This window comes from Misgurnus anguillicaudatus, chromosome 8, assembly GCF_027580225.2.
Source record: "Misgurnus anguillicaudatus chromosome 8, ASM2758022v2, whole genome shotgun sequence".
In the NCBI taxonomy this organism is placed as follows: domain Eukaryota; kingdom Metazoa; phylum Chordata; class Actinopteri; order Cypriniformes; family Cobitidae; genus Misgurnus; species Misgurnus anguillicaudatus.
The window spans coordinates 36015599-36038162 of NC_073344.2; the positions used below are offsets into that span (position 1 = coordinate 36015599).

Genomic DNA, 22564 nt, shown 5'->3' on the forward strand with positions numbered 1-22564 from the left:
CATAAACTAAAATTAATAACTGATGTTGAAGTTTTGTTTATTGTTAGTTCATGTTAACTAATGCATTAACTAATATTAACAAATACAACCTTATTGTGAAATGTTAACGTTTTGAAACAATAACTTTAGAAAATCCGATTCATCCGACCTGACAATGAGTGCGTTTACATTCACAGTCTTACGCCGATTATGCTTAATAAACTGATAACATGTGGGGTCATGTAAACGCGTAAAACGTTTTCTTTAATCGGGGAAAGCCCATAAACGGCGTAAGCAAAAACGATCGGCACAGGTAGTTTTTTGCTCATTACGCCGATTTTGTGTGGCATGTAAACACTTTAACCGGCTTTCTCACGGTTTTGTCCATGTGCGCATGTCTCTGTGTATGAAAGATAAACGTCACACGCGGAACCGCAAAGTAACGCATAAAAGTCTCCGCTCGACTAAAGCAGTTGGCAGAGAAACTGTGAAAATAGAATTGTTACATTTACAGGTTCTGACACGAGAACAGATACAACATTACAGCTTAAGAGCACTATAGGTGGTGATGTCACTGCCTGCGAGAAAACTGATAATTCTTCAAGTTCCATGTAAACGCAGTTGTCTGCATAGCAGGCTTATTGATTTGCATGTAAACGCATGACAACAGTTTTCTGTTATAAGCAGATTTTTGATAGTTATCTGCTTATTCTGTGCATGTAAACGTACTCAATGTAAGGCACACACTGTGCAGGACCGTGAATGCCATTTGAAAAAGCTTTGAAAAACTTTTAAATGGACAGAACCAGACTGGCTGACCCATACACTCTCTCTTAATGGATGGATTATGTGACAGGATTACCTCCAGCTAAATCAGTGGCCTTATATCTGCACCTTTCTCATGGAGAAACTAAGGCCCAATCCCAATTCTACCCCTTACCCCTTCCCCTTTGTTTTGCACTTTCACGTGAAGTGATAGGGGTGTCTCAAATATCTTTTGGCTGGAGGGGAAGGGGTAGGGGGAAGGGCCAGGTAGCCCTTCAAACGAAGATTTTTCGGGACCACACTTCAGACAAATGGGTATGATAAATTTCCCGTATGGCCCATAAATGTAAGTATTTTTTTACATTAAAAAGTATTTTAATAACAAATAATCACTTGTTTTATGTTGCTAGACCCCCTATATTAAAGAGAAATTGAGGGAGTATAAATCATAAGATGTCAATAGCTATGTGCTGGATGGGCACTGACATGATATGAAGTGTGCGATGCAAGCGCAGTTTTGATTATCATTTATGTCCATGTCTGCTCGTTTTATTGCGTTTAACCACGGCTGTTGTTTTTTGCCTGGCAGTGGCACCAGGTATGCAATACAATTTAAAATTGAAGCCTTTCCTAATATAACAACATGACATTTGCGCTCCTTCTGTAGCCGACTCTATGCTGATTTGTGTTGTCTGCCTCCAGTTTCCATTTGTTTTTCCTCCAGCTAGCCCGTGACGTAATTGTGATGTAGGCTCTTAAAGGAATAGTCTACTTATTTTCAATATTAAAATATGTTATTACCTTAACTAAGAATTGTTGATACATCCCTCTATCATCTGTGTGCGTGCACGTAAGCGCTGGAGCGCGCTGCGACGCTTCGATAGCATTTAGCTTAGCCCCATTCATTCAATGGTACCATTTAGAGATAAAGTTAGAAGTGACCAAACACATCAACGTTTTTCCTATTTAAGACGAGTAGTAGTTATATAGTTTTATCATTGAATGAATGGGGCTAAGCTAAATGCTATCGAAGCGTCGCAGCGCGCTCCAGCGCTTACGTGCACGCACACAGATGATAGAGGGATGTATCAACAATTCTTAGTTAAGGTAATAACATATTTTAATATTGAAAATGAGTAGACTATTCCTTTAAAGGGTCTATGGTCCAGAACAATATATTCATTATATATTCAGAATAACACTTCTGGAGATATTTGCGATTGAAAACTAAACTTTGCATCAGCAGATCATTATTTTTCCAAATTTATAATTTTTTCTTCCACAAATGAAATTCAAACACGTTTAAAATGACATGAGGGTGATAAATGATGACCGAATTTTCAAGTTTTGGGTGAACTGTTCTTATAACTCCTTTGTAAGCATCCAAATATGTCACACTTATGTCATAAAATCTAATGGAAGTTTATTTCCTTTCATTAAGCAATATTAATTTTTTTTTACAAATATAATGACTATGGGCCAAATAGTAGGGGCAGCAAATTCATTATTGCTTTTAAAGCTTGGCACACTAGAATATTTTTTAATATTTAAAAAAAATGTCTTTTCTCACAGATTTAAAAATGTGAGAGACCAAAAACATCATGAAAAATTTGAACAGTTTTGTCTTACAGTGTGTGGCGTGCTATAATGTGATTATGAAAGCACAAATTCAACAACACAGATTCCCTTCGACTGAGATCACAGGCAATCTCACAAAGTATTTTGCGGTCAAACGTGACTTTACAGTAAACAAACATGATGGCAGACAGGCATGAAGGAATAGTTAATAAACTGTAAAAAGTAAAAGTTGGATCAACTTAAAAAAATTGGTAATGCCTAAAATCTAAAGTTTTTAAACTTAAAGAATTACTCCACTTTCTTTAAAAAAAATCACAATATTTACTCACCCCCATGTCATCCAAAATGTTTGTCTTTGTTCAATCAAGAAAAAAATTAAGTTTAAGAAAAACATTCCAGAATTTTTCTCATTTTAATAACCTTTATTGGACCACAACAGTTAACAGTTTCAATGCAGTCATTTTCTGAGAGAGAAATAAAAAATATGTACATTTAAACCACAACTTCTCGTCTTGCATTAGCCGTGTCAAGCACCAGCATGACCTCATGTAACGCATCATCACGTCGAAAGGTCATGCATGACGTATGCGAAACTACCGCCCCAGTGTTTTCAGGTGTGAAGAAAGAGGACCGTTCTGACGTTGTTGTATGTTGAATGATACTAACTAATTTCTTTGTGTCAGTTTATTGTTTAAATTGGTCCGCCCATGTGCATTTCACATATGTAACACGCAACCTTTCGACTTCATTATGCGTCAAACGACTGGTGCAAGACAAGAAGTTGTGGTTTAAAAGTGCATTTTTTTTCTAGTCAAAAATGACAATCGTTTCGCTAGATAAGACCCTTATGCCTCAATTAGGATCATTAAGCTGCCCTTTAAAGCTGCATTGAAACTGCAATTTTAAACTACATTTAAACTGTAAACTGTTAAAGTCCAATTAAGTCTATTAAATTGAAAAAAATCCTGGAATTTTTTTCCTCAAAAAACTTAATTTCTTCTCGACTGAACAAAGAAAGACATCAACATTTTGAATGACATTAAATTATCAGAAAGAAAGTGGAGATATCCTTAAAGTAAACTTTAAATTGAATTTGGTAACAATGTTTCACTTAAAGTAAGAAAATTTTGATAAAAAAAAAACCTTTAATTTTAGGCGTTACCAACTGAAGTCATTTTTTTAGGTGGATCCAACTTTTACTTTTAACAGTGTACTATGTGGACTGATTTTTACATTTCTGATGTATATCTCACTATGGAGTCTGTGCCTGCTGCGTTGTTATGCTTTCGTCTTTCATCAGCATGCTTACTGATTGGATATCATGTACGTAACAATCTACAGCGTGCCTGACTGTTTGTCCTCAGGATTTCTGATTTAATCACTCTTTTAACACTAAAGAAATAAGATATCGGATAAGAATCGGATAAGATAATCAGTACAACTACCAAGACGACACTGTAAAATTCCTTGTTGCACTTTTGCACCAAATTTTTAAGTTTAATCAACTTGAATTAACAATTAATTTCTTCTTGACTTAGTTGAAATAACTAAGCGAATTTAATTTTTATAATTTATAGCAACTTCTCACCAGTCAAAAAAGTTGAAGTTATTAAAGTTAAAAGTTTTGTTTATTTAAGTTGATTAAACTTAAAAATTTAAGTGCAACAAGGAATTTTTTACATTGTTGTAAGGGGATTCAATCTGATGGAACCTTGTGGTTGCGGCAGCCCAGTATGTTGATCACAATGAGTTATATCATAATTGCATGTGACCGATATAAATAGAATTTCGCCGACATTTCTTTATTTAGTTTTCACCCTAACGTCCTTTAAAACCCACATTGCTATGTAGAAAATAAAGGAGATGTTTAGCAAAATGTCTAAGCATTTGTTCTTTCCATACAATACCAATTTGGCCAGTTATTTATGATGTCAGACCCAAAAGGTACAAAAACACATCACAAAAGTAGACCATATGACTTGAGTCCTACTATATTGCTAAGCTTCTGAGGCCATACAAACGCTTTGTGCGAGAAACAGATCGGTTTCATCAAAACCCTGTCGTCTCATAGCAACCTTGCTATCCTCTTTATGTGCATAAGAGAATTAAAGAGATAAAATTTTCATTTTTAGGTGAACTGTCTGTCATTTTTTATTTGCATATGAGGAGGGTGAGTAAATAATGACAGAATTTTCATTTTTGGGTGAACTATCCCTTTAAGGGTAAGAAGTGCATCTGTCTACAAATAAAATCTCTTTTGTGGTTCACAGCAGAAAATAAAACATATCCGTTTGAAACAGCACAAGGGTGAGTAAATGATGACAGAATAATAATTTATGCTTGAACTATCTGTTAAAACCCACATCAGAGGCAAAATGAACAGATTTACAGACACGCAAATGCTGCGATGAAAAAAAAACATGCTGAGCTGGTCTCATGGCAACTATAAAAAGCTGTACATACAAAACAACTGATAATTTATCATCAGAGACATTAAATCAGAGCTCTAAAAACAGAATTCATCAAATTATAATATTTGGCAAAGCTTACCTGTCACTCGCAGCACCTGGAGACTCCGCCCCCAACCTGCATCGTTCCAGCTGATTGGCTACAATCTGTCTCTCTTCTTCAAGTTCTCTGGTTAATCGCTCAAACTGGAGCTCCTTCGCAAAAACCGCAGAGAGAAAAAGTGAATTCGGCTGCTTTGCTTAAAAACAGAGCCATACCTAAAGACTGTCCACAATTTAAAAACCATTCACTTCATACAAATATAATTATGACATTAATTTGACTTCAAAAGCCATAGCCGTCTTTGGAGGGTTTGTGCCCTCTCTCATGCGGTTTCTGAAGCCTGTCGGTGTGTGCATGTGTGTTTGTTTTAGTGTGTGTGTGTGTAAGGCGAGGAGGCTACTCTGTTGGCCTGCCTCTCACTAATACACACAGACTTGTTAATGCAGCTGCCCTTAAAGGACACACACACACACACACACACACACACACACACACACACACACACACACACACACACAAACACTAAAACAAACACAGCCACACACTGCTCTTGCATTGGCTCTGTGTTTTAATATCAATGCTGTATCACTATGGATTTCATTACTGCCTTTCACCGTTACATCGCAATGAATTTTAGAGCACCTACTTTAAAACAAATTTCCTTCCTGGAAAATACGGCGAGTTCATTTCCAGCAGCCGATTATTGGTGGTGGGAAATAGTATTGCTGTAAATATTGAAGGCAATGAAAAGAAGAGATTATTGAGCGTTGTTCTTAGGGTGAGACAGTCGGGCAATGGCTATCTCTCTTGTGCCATGCTGTGAGCTACAAGCTGTACCAGGCTTGTGCTATTCAACCTATTGTTGAGAGTGACAATACTTGCCAATGTCCTGATTCTGTCCAAATGGAGCAGAAAGAAAACAGACGACTTGGCCATTGACGCAAACACAAAGAGTCAAAATCGATGCTGCAGGTTTTGGAGTCTTGATAAAACACGTTAAATCTGACATTGGGTCAATAAATCCAACACTATCCCACCGCTATGTGTAACTATTTTACGGGGGGGTTAAATCTCATCTAATTTTTTCGTACTATTTAGCACAACCTGCTTTTGACCGAGCAACTTTTGAGTTTGGGGTGGAGCTTTGTTCCTGCTTTTCTGATAATTACATTTTAATACGATTCACGTAAAATTATTTGAATTTAAACAAAGATTGTGCTCTCAATGCTAACATGACCTGTAACGATTACAGTATGCTAACAGTTTAATTTTAATGATATTGAACTACCGTATGAAGGCAATTCGAAGGTTTAAGCATCAAAGCTAATGTGAGAAAATATATTATTATCAGCTGTCGTAATGAGTCTAAACTGAATATTTGTGTCCTCAAGGAGAACAATTAAAGGGACACTCCACTTTTTTGAAAATATGCTAATTTTCCAGCTCCTCTAAAGTTAAACATTAGATTCTCACAGCTTTGTAATCCATTCAGCCGATCTCCGAGTCTGGCGCTACCACTTTTAGCATAGCTTAGCATAATCCATTGAATCTGATTAGACCATTAGCATCATGCTAAAAAAATAACCAGAGTTTCTGTATTTTTCCCATTTAAAACTTGACTCTTCTGTAGTTACATCGTGTACTTAGACCGACGGAAAATTAAAAAGTGGCGATTTTCTAGGCCGATACGGCCAATAACTAGGGCTTTCAATTTAATTGTCTAATAAATTGTGAGAATTATGATGATTAATTGCCTGTTTAGAGCTTTGCCGATTATGATGATTAATTGTCTGTTTTATTGCTTTGACATTTAATTCTCATAAATTTTTTTGTTCATGAAAAAATTCTCACACATGATCCTACTAAGGTCATACTGGACCACATGTGGTCCACAAGTGGCTGCAAAAAATCAATTCTTTACAGATCCTTAAGAATAGCATCTTTCACTTCCCTAAATTTGGAATTGCTGTTTTGGAAATGTATGTTTTACCTTGCAGTTTAAAGTTTTGCAGCATTTCTTTAAAGGGACACTTCACCCACTTGCATTAAGCTTTGTATAGTTAGAACCCCAGTCATGTTTTTGAATGGCCATGCATCATTTCCTCAGTTGCCGCTGAGACAGGAAAAATACAGATTTCAGTGTTGCACTTCCTTCTTTCAATGATGTAAAAATCATCATTTTGCATAAATGAAAGCAGGAAGTCCAATATCTTTGTTGAGGGGGCGAGACTACAAACACCCCTTTTCTCGGTCAAATAGGCACCAAATTCGAAATGTATGTTACTTTCCACTAGAAATATGACGCACTTTCAATAAAGATTCATGTTTCTACAGGTGAAATGCTCCTTTAAATGCTGTTTTTTCCACTGTATTGATTGGCTATGGCTTTGATTTTTTTGCGTTACACTGTCAGTTAAGGAGCGCCATCTGATCTCATTTATACAGGCACTGCAGCTCCCCCTTGTGTTTTTTAAAGATATGTGCAATCATTGCGGTGATCTGAAATCATCGCGATGAGGTCAAACAATCGCGATGGAGACGATTATTTAATCATTTTGACAGCCCTACTAATAGCTATACTCTCATTCTGGCGTAATAATCAAGGACTTTGCTGCCGTAACATGGCTGCAAGAGGCGCAATGATATTACGTAGTGCCCGAAAACAGTCCCCTGCCATTGAAAGTTACTAAGGGGACTATTTTCGAATGCTGTGTAATATCAGTGTCCCTTTAATGGCTACCGAGCACAAGTCCCATAGCCAGAAGCAGGCAGATGGCAGCGTTGCGATGTACCTGCTCTTTAACAGAGGCCAGCAGATTGCTGGTGGTGGCATCAGTCGCCATGTTGTTGTTGGATCTTCCCTCGGTGCTCAGCACCTCCCCTTCCTCCACAGGGCTTTGCCTAGGAGTAGGCATTCCCCCTGCACACGATCACACACAAATACAATTATTTATTGCCATTAATATGCACTGAATCTGATGCTAATACGGTATAGGCTATATAACAGCCACTCCATATTGTTATATTCATTTATCGATCATATAAATATTTTTATATCATACTATCAACTATATAAGACCAAATTTCTGCCTACTACCAGAGCTGTTGGTTGGTTGTCAACCGATGTGTTGGATCATTTCAATGACAGGAAATTACAAAATTTGTCATAATAACGATGTAATGTATAATGTATGGTAGCTGGAAAATAATGTGTATAAACTGTATGACAACAAATACATACAATAGCGTTCTTTTTAGCAACATAATAGGGGCTCTTTAACAAGAAATATAGCAGCAGCAGTTAAAGTGTGTGTGTATAACACTAAAGCGAGAAGAGGGAAAAGCATAATTAAAACAGATTTCATCACCATCATTACTTCATAATTGCACCCATCACATTTTTAATTTCCATCCACAGAGATCTGTCTGTGATATACAGGTATTGTTTTCTGACTGCACATTATTGCATATATTCATAGTTATTATTTCTACATTGCAATATCTATCTATAATATACTTACATTTATATATTTATAATCTGCTTTACATATTACACACATAAACAATCTTCTTTCCATCAGTACTGTACGTTTATATCCTCTGGGACTTTCACAACACTAAACTATTCATTCATTTGTAATACTGTTACGGTAAGCATTACATTAACTACATGTTAAGTAGTCGCTGGCAAGTTTCTGCCAAAATAACACTACGCATATTAATCAAGGCACCATGCTAAGAGCCATGCGGCTGAATATGGTCTTATTTACTGGAGGGCAAGGCCGTGGTTGGGGGAGGACAACCAGGAACATTGTCCTGGGCCTTGTGACCAGAGCCAATAAATGCATCTTAAAACTGCAGGGTGCATGGAGTCAGGCCTAATGAATTCTAGCGACAGCAATGCTGAAGGGTTTGCAAGACAATATTCTTTGCGAAACTGCTTTAAAACAATATCCATCATACAAAGCATCGAGTCGCTCCATCTAAAATGTGCAGCGGGTTGCGTAAGATAACGTTTGATGTCTAAAACACCACTGGCAATTATTTTTAATTAGGCATTTGACACAGGACATGAAGGCTGAAGGTCAGGTTTACTGTATCTTCATTTGCATCCGTATTTAAGATTGCAAAGTTACATTTGATTAATAAAACGTAAGTCTGCCTGTGAAAACCCATATTAAGTATGATTTACTGTTTTCTAACTAAAATCATCCTCCTAGATAATATAAAGAACATTCTGTGAAAATATAACCTTGATATCTATAAAACTGTCTAAGTAAGATCATGTCAAATATTGAAATGATGATTATGAGACTATGAGACTTTAACCTGGAATACACAAGGAAGGTCACAACTATGAAGACAAACCAAACCCAATTTCTTCTTGAACTAACGATACACTCACCTAAAGGATTATTAGGAACACCTGTTCAAGTTCTCATTAATGCAATGGTGTAATGGTGTGGGGGATGTTTTCATAGCACACTTTAGGCCCCTTAGTGCCAATTGGGCATCGTTTAAATGCCACGGCCTACCTGAGCATTGTTTCTGACCATGTCCATCCCTTTATGACCACCATGTACCCATCCTCTGACGGCTACTTTCAGCAGGATAATGCACCATGTCACAAAGCTCAAATAATATCAAATTGTTTTTTGAACATGACAATGAGTTCACTGTACTAAAATGACCCCCACAGTCACCAGATCTCAACCCAATAGAGCATCTTTGAGATGTGGTGGAACGGGAGCTTCGTGCCCTGGATGTGCATCCCACAAATCTCCATCAACTGCAAGATGCTATCCTATCAATATGAGCCAACATTTCTAAAGAATGCCTTAGAAGCACCTTGTTGAATCAATGCCATGTAGAATTAAGGCAGTTCTGAAGGGGAAAGGGGGTCAAACACAGTATTAGTATGGTGTTCCTAATAATCCTTTAGGTGAGTGTGTATGCACTAAATATGAAATCTATTTTGACAACGTACAAGAGAACTGCATGGAGATTTTACAAAACGCTTGTATTGGCGCAGAAGCCTATAATCATAGTTCCTGGCAGCATCATAGCAAAGCAACATGGGATGTAGTCCAATGTGTTCCAGCATCCCACCATGCGACAGCATGACAAGACAACCTGTTCCCTTACCAATACCCTCCCCCAACCAAAAGCAAAAATAGCCCGATCAGCAGATGTCTTCTTACTGTATGGCCTTAGTGTCTTGAAACTAAAAGGAACAGATTAGGCTTCAGCCATAGCTGCAGCTTTCCGTAATAGCAAATAACAAAGGTGAATTCCCATTTCTGCAGCTCGGCTGGTACAGCATTGTGTTAACAGCGCAAAGATAAGCGGTTTGATTCCCAGGGAAAATATGTACCGATAAAATGTAATGCATTGCAAGTCGCTTTTAATAAAACTGTCTGCCAGATGCATAAATGCATGAAGTATTAAGATACACATATGACATGATGGTAACATCTTAAAGATGACTGGGAGGTATCCAAACACACGCACATGCACACACACACACGCATAGATGTTTATAATTGAATGATTTGAAGCTTATAAACATAATAAATGGAAGTAGCCTACTGTGTAACAATTCTTAAGAATGAAATCCAAATCCACTTTGGAAGTCCTTAAAATCCCCACCCACTGCCACAACGGATTAACCAAGACTCTGCTGCCAGTCAAAGCACAGGTCTTAAATACAGAGAGCTTTAAGCTTGTATTTGTCACATACACAGTTTTTTAAATGTACAGTAGTAAAACTCTATAGACTATGCAAAAAATATACATTCCTATCTAAAACTAACAGCACCCTGTTACCAGGACATCATATTAGCAGTAACAAATGTCTATTTAATGGTAGGCTTCTCATTGGACAGTGTATACTATCACACAAAATTGTCAGACATTTTCCCCGCCTCTAATGGAGTAAAAACCCAACCATGGCATTGGCCACACACACACACAAAACTCCCCTGAATGCTTTTCCAGACCACATAACGTGCCCAGGCAGTGTAAAGACCAGTAACACGTATCCTCAACGTTGATACACTGTTCCCATCATCTCATACTGTAATTGTGGACTTTCCAGAGCAAATAACCGCACAGCAGCAGCAATGACACGGTGCACATCAGCAAACCTGCATCCCATCTGAACTCTAGTCAATATGATGAGGCAGCTAAAACTGCAACTACACTGCTATCAGAACAAAAACAGAGACCCACTTCTCTTCGATCCTGTTGAGTTGAAATTATTATAAGAGCAAGAACAGAGCTGCTTAATTATGCATAAAGAAAGTGTCTATTAGGTGGTCCGGCATTTAGCAGACTACAGCCTACAGCACTTCACAGGCATCAGACATCACAATACTTCTCAATGTCATCAACCATTTAAATACCAGCCATGCAACATGGTCAATGTCTTGACCTGGTTAATATTTTATGAGCAGATGGGCCAAATGCGCCATGCAGTGTTCAGTGGGACATATGAAGGGTCAAATATGAGAATGAAGATGATGATGATGGAAGGAAGGTGTAGGTATGTCGATTAGAGGTGTTGCAGGCGACACACACTTAAGTTAAGTAGCTTTATGCATTAAAAATGCAATCGGTCCAACTATATTTACACACAAGTATGGGACAATTACATATTTTCTGCACAGTTAACCGATGCAAAACAACACACAAGACGGATGAAGGTTTAAAACGTGCACAGGCGCCTCGACGTAACGTTAGAAACAAACTGCGCGCTGACCACAGCGTTTATTACAACACAATTTTAGAAATGACCGATTCACGAGACCCACAGATAAGCAGGAAAAGCGCTCGCGCGGAATCCTCAACGCCAGCGCGCCAGATGTTAGCAACGCTCCGTTGGAGCTGCGCGAAATCCCGGGCACTTACCGCGACACGTCCGAAACGTAAATCACTGGCGGCGACCGATACATCCATCTGAAAGAGAATTGTAGGATGACATTTTCCCCAAACGTGTTTTTATGCGATAAACGGGCGGCTCCGGCTGGGTCTCGCGCGCTTCCATGAGCAAGAGGGTCAGAGCGCGTGACGTAGTCGCTCGGTGTGTTCGACTTTCATGCTGATTTGTGCAAACCGTTTAGTGGGCGGAATCAACGTATCGCGAGAGCGATTGGAATGTCCGGCATTTGGTTCGCTTTCGCGGTACTTTGATGTCATATGGTGTTTGATTTGCGCAGCGCCGCATTAAGTCGAACACACCTGCCGTTTCAGCAGCAGCTAGGCCATTTAACTGTGTTGCCATGTAGTCGAAAGTAATTGACTATAATAAATTAGGTTCCCGTCTATATATTTACGGCTACAGGAAGAAAACCACACTCCGTGATGTGTTACACAAATGGCCAAGTGTTCGTTCAGGTAAATCCTCTTTACTTTGCATTCGCTGAGATACATTTGTAGTCTTCTCTGGGTTAACTTTGTGTGTGTGGGTTAAACAAAAACTTTAGCGAAGACTAGCCGAGGAGACATTCATATTTTATGAAGAGATTTTAAAAATGTATGGTTTTCTGAAGGGTTTTCCAAGTTAAGATGAGGCAACATTGCCATCGTGTGGACATCTCCCTTTGGGAGCTCAAACAAATTCAACAAAGACTCACATTTTATTTATGGAAATCATCACTGAGCTTACAGAGACATTTTATGCATCTGGCAAAGGCCAAAGCAACTTACACTTCATTCAAGATATACATTTTTTATCAGACTGCGTATTCCCTGGGGTTCGAACCAAGACCTTTGTGCTGCTGCTAAGGTAACTTAATCTCTGCCAATTGTTTTACTGAGTCATGACAGTCTTACAAAACACTTTTGTTGAAGGTTGTTAGAAGTTTTCACAGCTTGTTTATACCTTGTATTCAAATGCCATCTCAATCTATAAAGACGAGCTAATGAATCCAAGGAAAAGAATTCTGTGATTAAATAGCTATGCTTGACATGTACTAATACAAATGTTTATTAAACTGGCACACCTGGCATTATAGAAGCAATGAAATGATTAATTTAATTAATCTTCCTATCTCCCGATTGTCCATATCTGACATTTAGCAGATGCTTACATCCAGTGATTAATTGTAGTGGCTGAAAGTTAAATGCCCAGGTCAAGGGTGCTATGATGAATGAGTTGGATTGTCATCTCAGTAACTCACCAATGCTTGGTTGCAGCTACCTTGGATTGAATCTATAGCCTTTGTTAGCATTCCAGATCCTTAACTATTGCATTATGTTTTTCTTGAACTCTACAAGCCCTCTACAACACTACAAGGAGCGTTTACTTTTTATTACATCTGATAATTGAATTCTTCTATTTTTAATGCGGTTGGTGGTTTTAACAATTGTGTTTTGCCCATTTATTATTGAAATGTTCTTATGCAGTATTAAAACGAATGCCTCTAATGCACACATTAAAGGGGACAAATCATGGAATTATTGGGTCCCAAGTGCTATAAACCTAGAAAATCTTTTAAACTTAGAAACTTGAAAAAATAGTTTCTTGAAATGTGTCTCCCCTTGTGATGTCAAAAGGGGTCTTATTATATTAATACAGCCCCTTAATCTGCACTATCCAACTACGGCACTGCCATTTAGTGCAGAGAGAGAAAATAATTGACAGCACAATTGAGTTTCAATTTCAACAAACCACCATCATGACAATATGTGTTTGCATTTCATCAGCTTATTTGCTTTTAAAGGGACACACCCAAAAACGGCACATTTGTATTCTAGGGACACCAAAGATTTATTTCACATTCTTGTGAAATGTCCCCTTTAAAGTTAAAATTGTTATAAAAAGTTTACATACACCTTGCAGAATCTGGAAAATGCTGAACATTTTGGAAAATTAAAGTTTGTTGTTAACTTTCGATCGCAACTGTAAATACTGTATTTACTTCAGAGGGCTTTTTGCAAACTAAAATTATGCAACAGTGGCTCAACTAGTGAGGATTAACAACTACAAAACAGCAAATGTTTCATGCACATGCGATTTTATTCATTTTCACTTGTAGACGTTAACTCACAGCAAGTGTAAACATCTTTTACGAACCTAAAGTAATTACGCAGCATAAAACACAAAACAACATAATCCGAGATTATTATTTACTGTCCTATCACATCAACTCTATCAACAAAACAGACATTCACAATTGCAAACTTCCTGAATCCCCTTCTTGTTCTTATATCCTTAACAAGGGCATCACCTTATTTCTTGGTCAATTAATGCACACACTTAAAAAATAAAGGTGCTTAAAAGTTTCTTCATTGCGATGCCATAAAAGAACTATGGGAAAAGGTAGTTTAACGTAGCATAAATACATCCTGTCTGTCTACGTGCGATAAATGGATCAACTGTGCCGTCTAAAGTTTTTTTTAAAGTTTTGCCGCACTGCTAAAATAAATAGCGTTAGAAACAACTCATATTACAAAATTAAGAAAAATTAGCATCAACTTGGCATCAACGTTCAATGCATATACAGTTTAGTTTATGTTGCACACACCCTTCAGTTTGTAAGTAGTAGTGACACAATATTACTTCTTTATAGGGGTATAGTTCACGAGCACCGTAGATATGTGAGCATAACACACACACACTTGTAGTTTAGATAAAGATGCAGAATGATGACAGCAATGTTTATCAGACGACTAAAAGCTGGTCTTGTTTAAAGCGGAGTAAGGTGTTGATGTATGTGGACACTTGAGAAGAACAATTTTGAAGAAGGATTTAGGGGGACAACATCTATTCTAACTCGTCTTCTGGTGCAATGGTGCTGGTCTGCTCAGAGGCCATGCCTAAAAGATAAAAATGTTATACTATTGAGATAATTTGACTTGTAACATACATCCACTGGACCTTTATGTGGTAACGCAATGTAAATATGAACTCACTTGAAGTATCATCATCATTGGGAGATTTCTTCTCCTCCTCTACGTAACCAAAGCTTAACAGTTTGGACATGCTTACCGGAGCTGCGGTCTTCTTATCATGGGACCTATAAAGTAGAACCAATGATCACATATTGGAAATGAAGATTGTACTTTCTATACTATTTCAAAATGTGTAAAGTGGCACATACGTTTTTTTGAACCTGTTGGTCTCCTCGATATCTTTTGGGCTTAGGGAGACTTTCTCCATGCCTGATGTAGCATTGTTGATCTCCTGTTTATATACATTTGATATTGATTACTTAAAGATTAAGTTTAGATCGTTTGAGAGTAAAACAATGCAGATGTACCTTGTGTGATGAATTCATAATAATGAAAAACAAATCATCCAGCAATTCAAAAAGAAATAGCAAAGGAACAAATGAATAAAAATCAGAGAAGACAAAATAATAAATAAGTGATAATGTGATTAGATGATTCCTAAACATAAATGGGGGCGGGGGCAGAAGATCTGAGGTTCTGTAAGTGATGTGGGGTATTTTGCTCATAGCCATAGCAAGGGTAAACCGAGTCAGTGGTCTGAAACAACAGGGATGTATAGTAAATAAACCTATAGTCTTTTTTTAAGTCTAGAACAAGTATATCCTTATATCACAGTACAGTGACCCTAAGGAATATGTTTATATATTAATCTAAACAACATATGAATTCAGACTAGCTGTTAGGAAAAAAACTAAAATATATATATCCTTAAAGGCAGGGTGCATGATTTTTGAAAAACACTTTGGAAAGGACAGTGGGCCAGAGTACCAAAACACACTTGTAGCAATCAGCAGTAAGGGGCGTGTCTACTAACTGACATCATTGCCTAGGTTGCGTATGTGTGGGGCGGGTCTATCAAAAGAAGGTCCAGATCCTATTGGGGTAGGGCTGTGTTTGTTTAAATGATTTTAAATATCAACATTAGCTTTCAGAGATCATGCACCCCGCCTTTAAAGTAAAACTAAATAAGAGTGTCTTGCCAAAGTTCCACAGTATTGTCCTGTGAGAAAAAATGGTTAATCAATTAAGACGAATCAAAATTACAAAAAAAAAACCCTGAAAAATTATAAAAATGAAACAAGGTTTCATAAATACAGTTTTGGTTTTGTTTAACAATGCAGGCATGTCAAAAAAGTCAACTTAAAAGATGATGAGACATGAAGAATTCTTTAGAATATGGCAATTTTGGGGTATTTTAGATACAGTAAGCGATGGCAATGCACGAGCAGACGGTCACCGTCTAAATCACCTTATCAGTCTCCCTGTCCCATGCAGAACAGTTATCAGTCCCAAATGGGGCCTCCAGTGGCTTTGCGGCCCCTTTAGACTGATGCTTGCGTTCTCCATCAGGGGTAGCTGCTTTACTCCTGCTGCAATCATAAAAATCACACGATTGAACCCCAGGTTCCCACCACCACAATGGTTGGGGTTTGGGGTTACCTCTCTCTTACCACACCGTTCTAGAATGTTACACTACTAAATATGGACCAGCTTTCTATGAGACCACTAACGGTTATTTGAACATTTACCAGGATGAACTGATATCTTCGCGGCTTTATGGCTGATTCAATGAACGTCAAAAAAACACCAAGTTCCTATAAGTTTGTTATAATAATATAATTCATTAATGCATTCATGTTGACAAATTATTACAAGCATATGATCTCTCTCTGAATCTACATGGTATGCATCTAAGGCTTTACACATCTTTATCTATTGTTAACTCGCCAAATGCTCACCTATCTTGACCATCTAGAGTATCACAGAGAAAATTAGACGGTGTGTAGGAACTATCTGGATTTTCAACAGGATCTTCATGCCACAGCAAACCTATAATACAAATAAAACGGGTAGCATAAATATGGATATGTTCAGAAGTGAGTAATAACCTTTTAAGCATGGTATACTACATATAAACTATTACAGTATTACAAACTTTTTAAAACTATAAACAATTTATACTAAATTAGTATCCACTGTGTGGATGTCTACATTGACAGGAGATGCTATATAATCTAGTTTTGCATTTTTATTATAATCTTGTGTACAAATGTCCTAAATTTAGAGAATCAAATGATGAGATGCATACTATACTGCATTTTATTCGCAGTAGGACTAGCAAGATGTTTGCCATTTATAACAAATTTTAAAGTCACAATGAAATGGAAGTATCGACTGTCTTATTTTCCCTGTCATGATGTATATCCGAGTGAAACGGCTTTTGAAATGAGAAAAAAGGGTAGGGTGGGACTTGAATTTGTCCATCGAGAATTGATTGGATCGTTGGAAGTGGGGTCATGTTGCTATTTGCCAATCGCTGCAATCTTTTCCCGGGCCTCGCCCTTCTGCCATTCCTCATGACTGAAAGTTAGGAGAGATCGTTTCGAGGACGGGAGAAGATTTGCGGTTTTGATTAAAGAGTATGAGGGCACATAAATTTACAGATAAGTCACTTGTAAAAAACATCACAATATTCTTACCCAAAATAAAAGTTTTTTAATTTCAATTTCATTCTGACACAATTTCAGACATTGGACTTACAAACACTGGATTTACATATTCACCTTTTTGTCCTCCTTGTTTTGCCAATCTAACATAATCCGAGTCAGAGGCCTGAAGTCCTACACGTCGTCCTCCTTTCGTTTTTTCTTCAGGTGTGTCGTTGGCAGTTGAGGACAAACCTGGAATCTGTGATGCGGGTCCAACAGCTCCGTTTGTATTAGGATTGTGAGACCTAATACCTGCAATGAAATGATTTATTTGTGCATATTTATCTCTATTCAAAATATTGCACAGTATGCATTTTGTAAAGCTGAAGGTGGAAACATGTTGCTCAAAATGGGCATTACCTGGTTTTGTTCTGCGATAGTTGGGCTCAGCATCCATGACTGATGTCTTATCGGTCAGTAGTTTTTAAATTACCCTGAAATGACAAAAAATACAGTTAAGATTTATTCCACCCTTTAATTGATATAGCAAGTCAGCTGATTTATCGTCATTTGACGCCTTCCTAAATTTGCCAACCAGCTCCACATAATGAGCACTGGCCATTTCCAGATTTGTGTAGACAATCGATAACCTGCAGCTATCGTAACTGCCAACACGTATATATCCAGCTATTGATAATCACGTCTCTAAAAACTAGTTATTTCGCCTAATTCTCGAAAATTGCTTTGTCATGTTTGTCAGATAGCTCGCGAGGCAGAATGGTCGCCTAGTAACAAAGCAGAATCAGGACCACACGCATCATCTACGCAAAAACGAGATTATGAAAAAAGATAAGAATAGAATGTACACAACAGGGAATAGTTATATCTACAGCTATTTTCGTTTACAAAATTACGTCGTTGTTAACACAACAGCACATACATACATAAAGATAATGGAACCGACAAAGCTTACGTCGTGGTGGTATCCAGCAAACAGAAGGGGGACGCCTAGATTCCTCTTCTTCAGTATGAACGTCCTGAACGTAGAGGCGACTGATGCTGCCACCTACCGGATCGGATCGAATAATTATATTATATTTATTATATTATATTATATTATATTATATTATATTATATTATATTAGACTTGGCACATTACATAAATAACAGGACACAATGATGTAAAATATTTTAGCTCTTTGTAACATATTCATTTGCTATTAGTTTACATGATTAGTTTAGCGGAATGTCACCATTGACCAATCAGAATCAGGTATTTCAGAGATGTAAAATTATATATTATTATATTATATTATATTATATTATATTATATTATATTATATTATATTATATTATATTATATTATATTATATTATATTATATTAGACTTGGCACATTAGTAAATAACAGGACACAATGATGTAAAATATTTTAGCTCTTTGTAACATATTCATTTGCTATTAGTTTAGCGGAATGTCACCACTGCCCAATCAGAATCAGGTATTTCAGAGATGTAAAATTATATGTTATATTATATTATATTATATTAGACTTGCCACATTAGTAAATAACAGGACACAATAATTATGTAAAATATTTTTATCTCATTTATAACAAATTCATTTGCTATCAGTTTTGCGGTTGCTACGGGGATAACGGACCTCGGACTGTCACCACTGACCAATCAGAATCAGGTATTTCAGAGATGTAAAATTATTATATTATATTATATTATATTATATTATATTATATTATATTATATTATATTATATTATATTATATTATATTATATTATATTATATTATATTATATTATATTTGCCACATTAATAGATAACAGGACACAATACTGATGTAAAATATTTTAGCTAATTTTTAGCGGGCGGGAAATTTCATCACTTGACCAATCAGAATCAGGTATTCCACAGATGTAACATTTTATTTAATTGTATATATTTTGTCATGACTTAGGTTTTTGCTTTTAATGCTTGTTACTTTTAATGTAAGCCTGTAGTTATGCTGACAGGCACAGGCATTACAGTAAATACAAAGAGAAGCCCCAGGGACTTCACTGTGGTCACGTGACATCCGTTCATAAACGCGTGTAAAAGACGGAGGAGAAAAACTTTGAGCAGCAGAGATGTCAGCACACACTGTAAAGATGACAGCGACAGTACAATTCATCAGAAAACTGTTAGGAAAGAGCAGCTGCGCAACAAACAACCTGTTGAACACTGGACACAAAACACAGAAGGGCACGAGCGATTTAAAAATATCTAAGAACATAGATGAACAAAACAAAGAAGAACACAAACAGAACGTAAGTGAGGAACCAATTCAAGTTTTTCCATTTGTTTTTATTTACAATCATATAAATATTTCATAATACAGAATTTGCATAAATCATTTGAATTAACTTTTTTTAGGGATTGCATTCTCAAGACAAGACAGCAGAGCATTGCATACGGTAAATAATAATAATCACCTTATTATTATTATTATTAGTATGTGATAAATATGCACATTTTGTAAAAAGGTTGTATACATTTTTTTTGTAATAATTTTTAATGGTCACATCAGGTAGAAAAATGCAGCACATTCATTTAATCTCTCTTGCTGTTAACAGGAAAAGCTTCATTTTAAGAAGAGAAGAAAACGAAACTTTTGGGTTTGACATCAAGGTAACCTCATCATTACCCTTCCACCCATCCTCTCTCTCTCTCTTCTCATACTCTTTGATCATTCAGTCAGGCATTACACACCTGCCTGAAGTCTCAGTACCTTTCTGGGGATTATTGGATTTTGGATAATGAACTGTTTGGCTCTTTCCTTTCTGTCTGTAGACAAGCAGTGATGAGACACCCGTAAGCACTGATCAAGATCTGAGCTCATGTGTATGTTGGGTGAAAGAGAACAGTCCTGCAATGACTGCTGGATTAACAACAGGTGAATGATCATTAAATTATAACTTTTGGATAAAAGTTATTTGACTTTTTTTTATAACTAACTTTGCCTTTTTAACACCAACACATTTTCATTTTTCTCTGACCTCTCAGGTGATGTCATAATCACAGTCAACGGCGTATACGTTACAGGATTCACACATCAGCAGGTCAAGGATATTATGCAAAAGTCCACCATGTTGAAGTAAGATTTAACACTATTATTAACAGTGGTTGCATAAAGTACATTTGATATGCTGAAACCATATTTGAATATAGGATAGTATGCCAATAATCTCATAAACTAAACAAAATGTTTTTATGTTGTGTAGGATGGACATTATCAGAGATGCTACAGTAAAACAGAGGCAACTGCTTTGCAAACTGTATCTCCTGCAGGTAATTTTTCCTTGAAGTCTTGAAAGTTTCTTTGTAACAGCTGTTTATTTTCATTACATTTCACGGTCCTTGCCGTAATTACATTTGGGGTTGGGGTTACGCTGTGTAAATTGTGAATGAAGCTTCGGTGTTAATTTTTTTCTCTGTGTTTCCCCCTCACTACAGCGAGAGCTTACAGAGAAATGCGAAGAGCTTCAGACGGTTATCACACAGGATGTGCGTCTAAGACGAGGTATGTGTTAATACGTGGCTTTGTATGAGATTGAGAAATAGAAATGTGGGAATCGGCTCTCCACAGAATTACACATGATTTCCCCTTAAACCCTCAGTTGGCCTTTGTGATGCCAACAATAGATATTTGAGGGTGTATGTGGAAAGTGGGAGGACATTGTGTGCTTATATTTTGTTACTTGAAACAGTTAAACCATTGAGATTTAATTCAAAGACTGTCTGTTATATATCTCTCAGTGCTAGTGGAATAAAACAGTCAATTTTTGCATCCAGGTCTCATGGAAAAGATTGAGAGGACCTTTGACCTTCAGACATGATCTTCTGCTACCCACTGTTGACTGTATGAAAAAATTAAGAGATAACTAGCACACCCGTCCTGCTGGAGAAACCTATGTGTGCCCACTAGCCAGAGATATTATGCAATTTTGCCAAACGAATCACAAAAATGTATTTGCCGGGTGGTCTATGCACAAAAAGACCCCTATATGGAACAAACTAAATGTGTGTTTTAAATTGTATTATTTTATTTATTTATATTATACTAGACTGTATTAAAGCTTCTTGCGCATGTACTGTATGTGTATTATAAATCTTTCACTTGGCATTATTTATTTTTAAAATGAAATTATGTTTTATACAGTATATAAGTGTATTAATGTATTTATATACCACATAAATACATGTGATTTATTTATTCATGTTTCCATATAACATCTCATTAAACGTTTCTTAAAAAAAACCTCTTGAATGTGGTTTGATGTTTTGTAGCACAAGCTTCTTTCACTTTGGTTAGTTTTCACAGTTCACTTGATCTTGTTGCCTGCGGTTTGCATAAGTTGATTTGTGTGCTGTTTGCTTCTGCTGATGATGTAGGTTTCCCAGGTACCATCAGTCAGTGGTGAAATACCAGATGCAGTTCTCAGTCACCACGCTGATCTTAACTCTGATAGGAAGTGACACGTCATTTACAGTACATCCCTTATCGCATGCTCATCATTTTATAAATCATGATAGGCAAACAGAATGATTTTTCTGTATGATTGACCTCATGAAACCCCGTTGTTACACTTGTTAAATGAATGTGTTAAATTAACACATCTTGTATCTAGTTAAGGACAACACATCTAAATGTGAAAGTTTGCAGATAATCAAGGAATGATTTCTGTTGATCCAGTCATTATAGTTATTGGGAAAGTTTAAAGTACAGTCATTTGTGAAATGTACAACAAATGCATTTAAATTGAGGGCATGGGTTGTCCCCTGGCATGGGTTGTGCTGAAAACGAGGGATGTGTCTAATGAAAGCATCTATAACAGTGTTCTCCAACATGGCACCAGATTGCCCGCACTGAGTCTGTGACGGGGGGGTAGCCAAAATTTTATTTTTGGGGGGTCCTATCTTAAAATGAGGGGGCAACTATATATAAAAAATATATAAAGATGTAGATGGCACCTTGTCACCGAATATTAATGAACTCTCATGCGAAGATGACAGAGTAAGTTACGCACAACAACGCATGAGCTAATCCAATCAAGTTTGAAAATAGCTGCATTTTATCGTACAGCATTTTGATTGGTCAATCTATCAATAAGAAATCAACATTTTCTTATTTCATTTTAAGCAATTGGAAATCTGAGGGGACCGGACATGTAAATGAGGGGGCAAAGGCCCACCCAGGCCCCCTCGTGGCTACGCCCTGTGAGTTGCCCGACAAAGCACATTCTATTAATAGCCTCAATTTTAATATAATAATTTATTACATATTAGCTTGGCTTCT

General features: G+C 36.9%; 3 protein-coding genes across 8 annotated transcripts in view; 1 reads left to right on the forward strand and 2 right to left on the reverse strand.

The window, feature by feature from the left end:
• pkp4 (plakophilin 4) overlaps positions 1 to 11920 on the reverse strand; it is a 49261-nt gene extending 37341 nt beyond the window's left edge. The window contains exons 1-3 of one of the 3 annotated variants that reach the window (XM_055212843.2): positions 11743 to 11902; positions 7626 to 7753; positions 4873 to 4985 (exon numbers count right to left, since the gene is read on the reverse strand). In XM_055212843.2, the coding sequence (XP_055068818.1) occupies positions 4873 to 4985; positions 7626 to 7748 (236 nt within the window). In that variant the 5' untranslated portion in view covers positions 7749 to 7753; positions 11743 to 11902. Of the gene's footprint in view, positions 1 to 4872; positions 4986 to 7625; positions 7754 to 9855; positions 11719 to 11742 lie in introns of those variants that run through there. The other 2 variants (XM_055212841.2, XM_055212844.2) reach the window with 2 other exon arrangements.
• A 1913-nt stretch (positions 11921 to 13833) lies between these two features.
• On the reverse strand, positions 13834 to 18274 carry c8h7orf57 (chromosome 8 C7orf57 homolog). Of its 4 annotated transcripts, none has more exons than XM_055212847.2 (8): positions 18190 to 18274; positions 17637 to 17710; positions 17352 to 17528; positions 16527 to 16617; positions 16037 to 16157; positions 14937 to 15019; positions 14749 to 14852; positions 13834 to 14673 (listed from the first exon to the last, which is right to left on the reverse strand). In XM_055212847.2, the coding sequence occupies exons 2-8, from the start codon at positions 17671 to 17673 to the stop codon at positions 14669 to 14671; spliced, it is 618 nt and encodes a 205-aa protein (XP_055068822.1). In that variant the 5' UTR covers positions 17674 to 17710; positions 18190 to 18274; the 3' UTR covers positions 13834 to 14668. The 4 variants fall into 4 exon arrangements, with proteins under 4 accessions (XP_055068822.1, XP_055068820.1, XP_055068821.1 ...); XM_055212845.2 differs by having other exon boundaries at positions 13834 to 14652; positions 18190 to 18273; XM_055212846.2 differs by having other exon boundaries at positions 13834 to 14652; positions 18161 to 18226.
• A 907-nt stretch (positions 18275 to 19181) lies between these two features.
• Positions 19182 to 21481, forward strand: LOC129450719 (protein TAMALIN). The gene is made up of 8 exons (XM_055213677.2): positions 19182 to 19535; positions 19642 to 19682; positions 19842 to 19896; positions 20059 to 20161; positions 20272 to 20362; positions 20490 to 20556; positions 20722 to 20788; positions 21061 to 21481. Exons 1-8 carry the CDS (start codon positions 19356 to 19358, stop codon positions 21102 to 21104), a joined length of 648 nt encoding a protein of 215 aa, XP_055069652.2. The 5' UTR covers positions 19182 to 19355; the 3' UTR covers positions 21105 to 21481.
• Positions 21482 to 22564: the final 1083 nt, after the last annotated feature.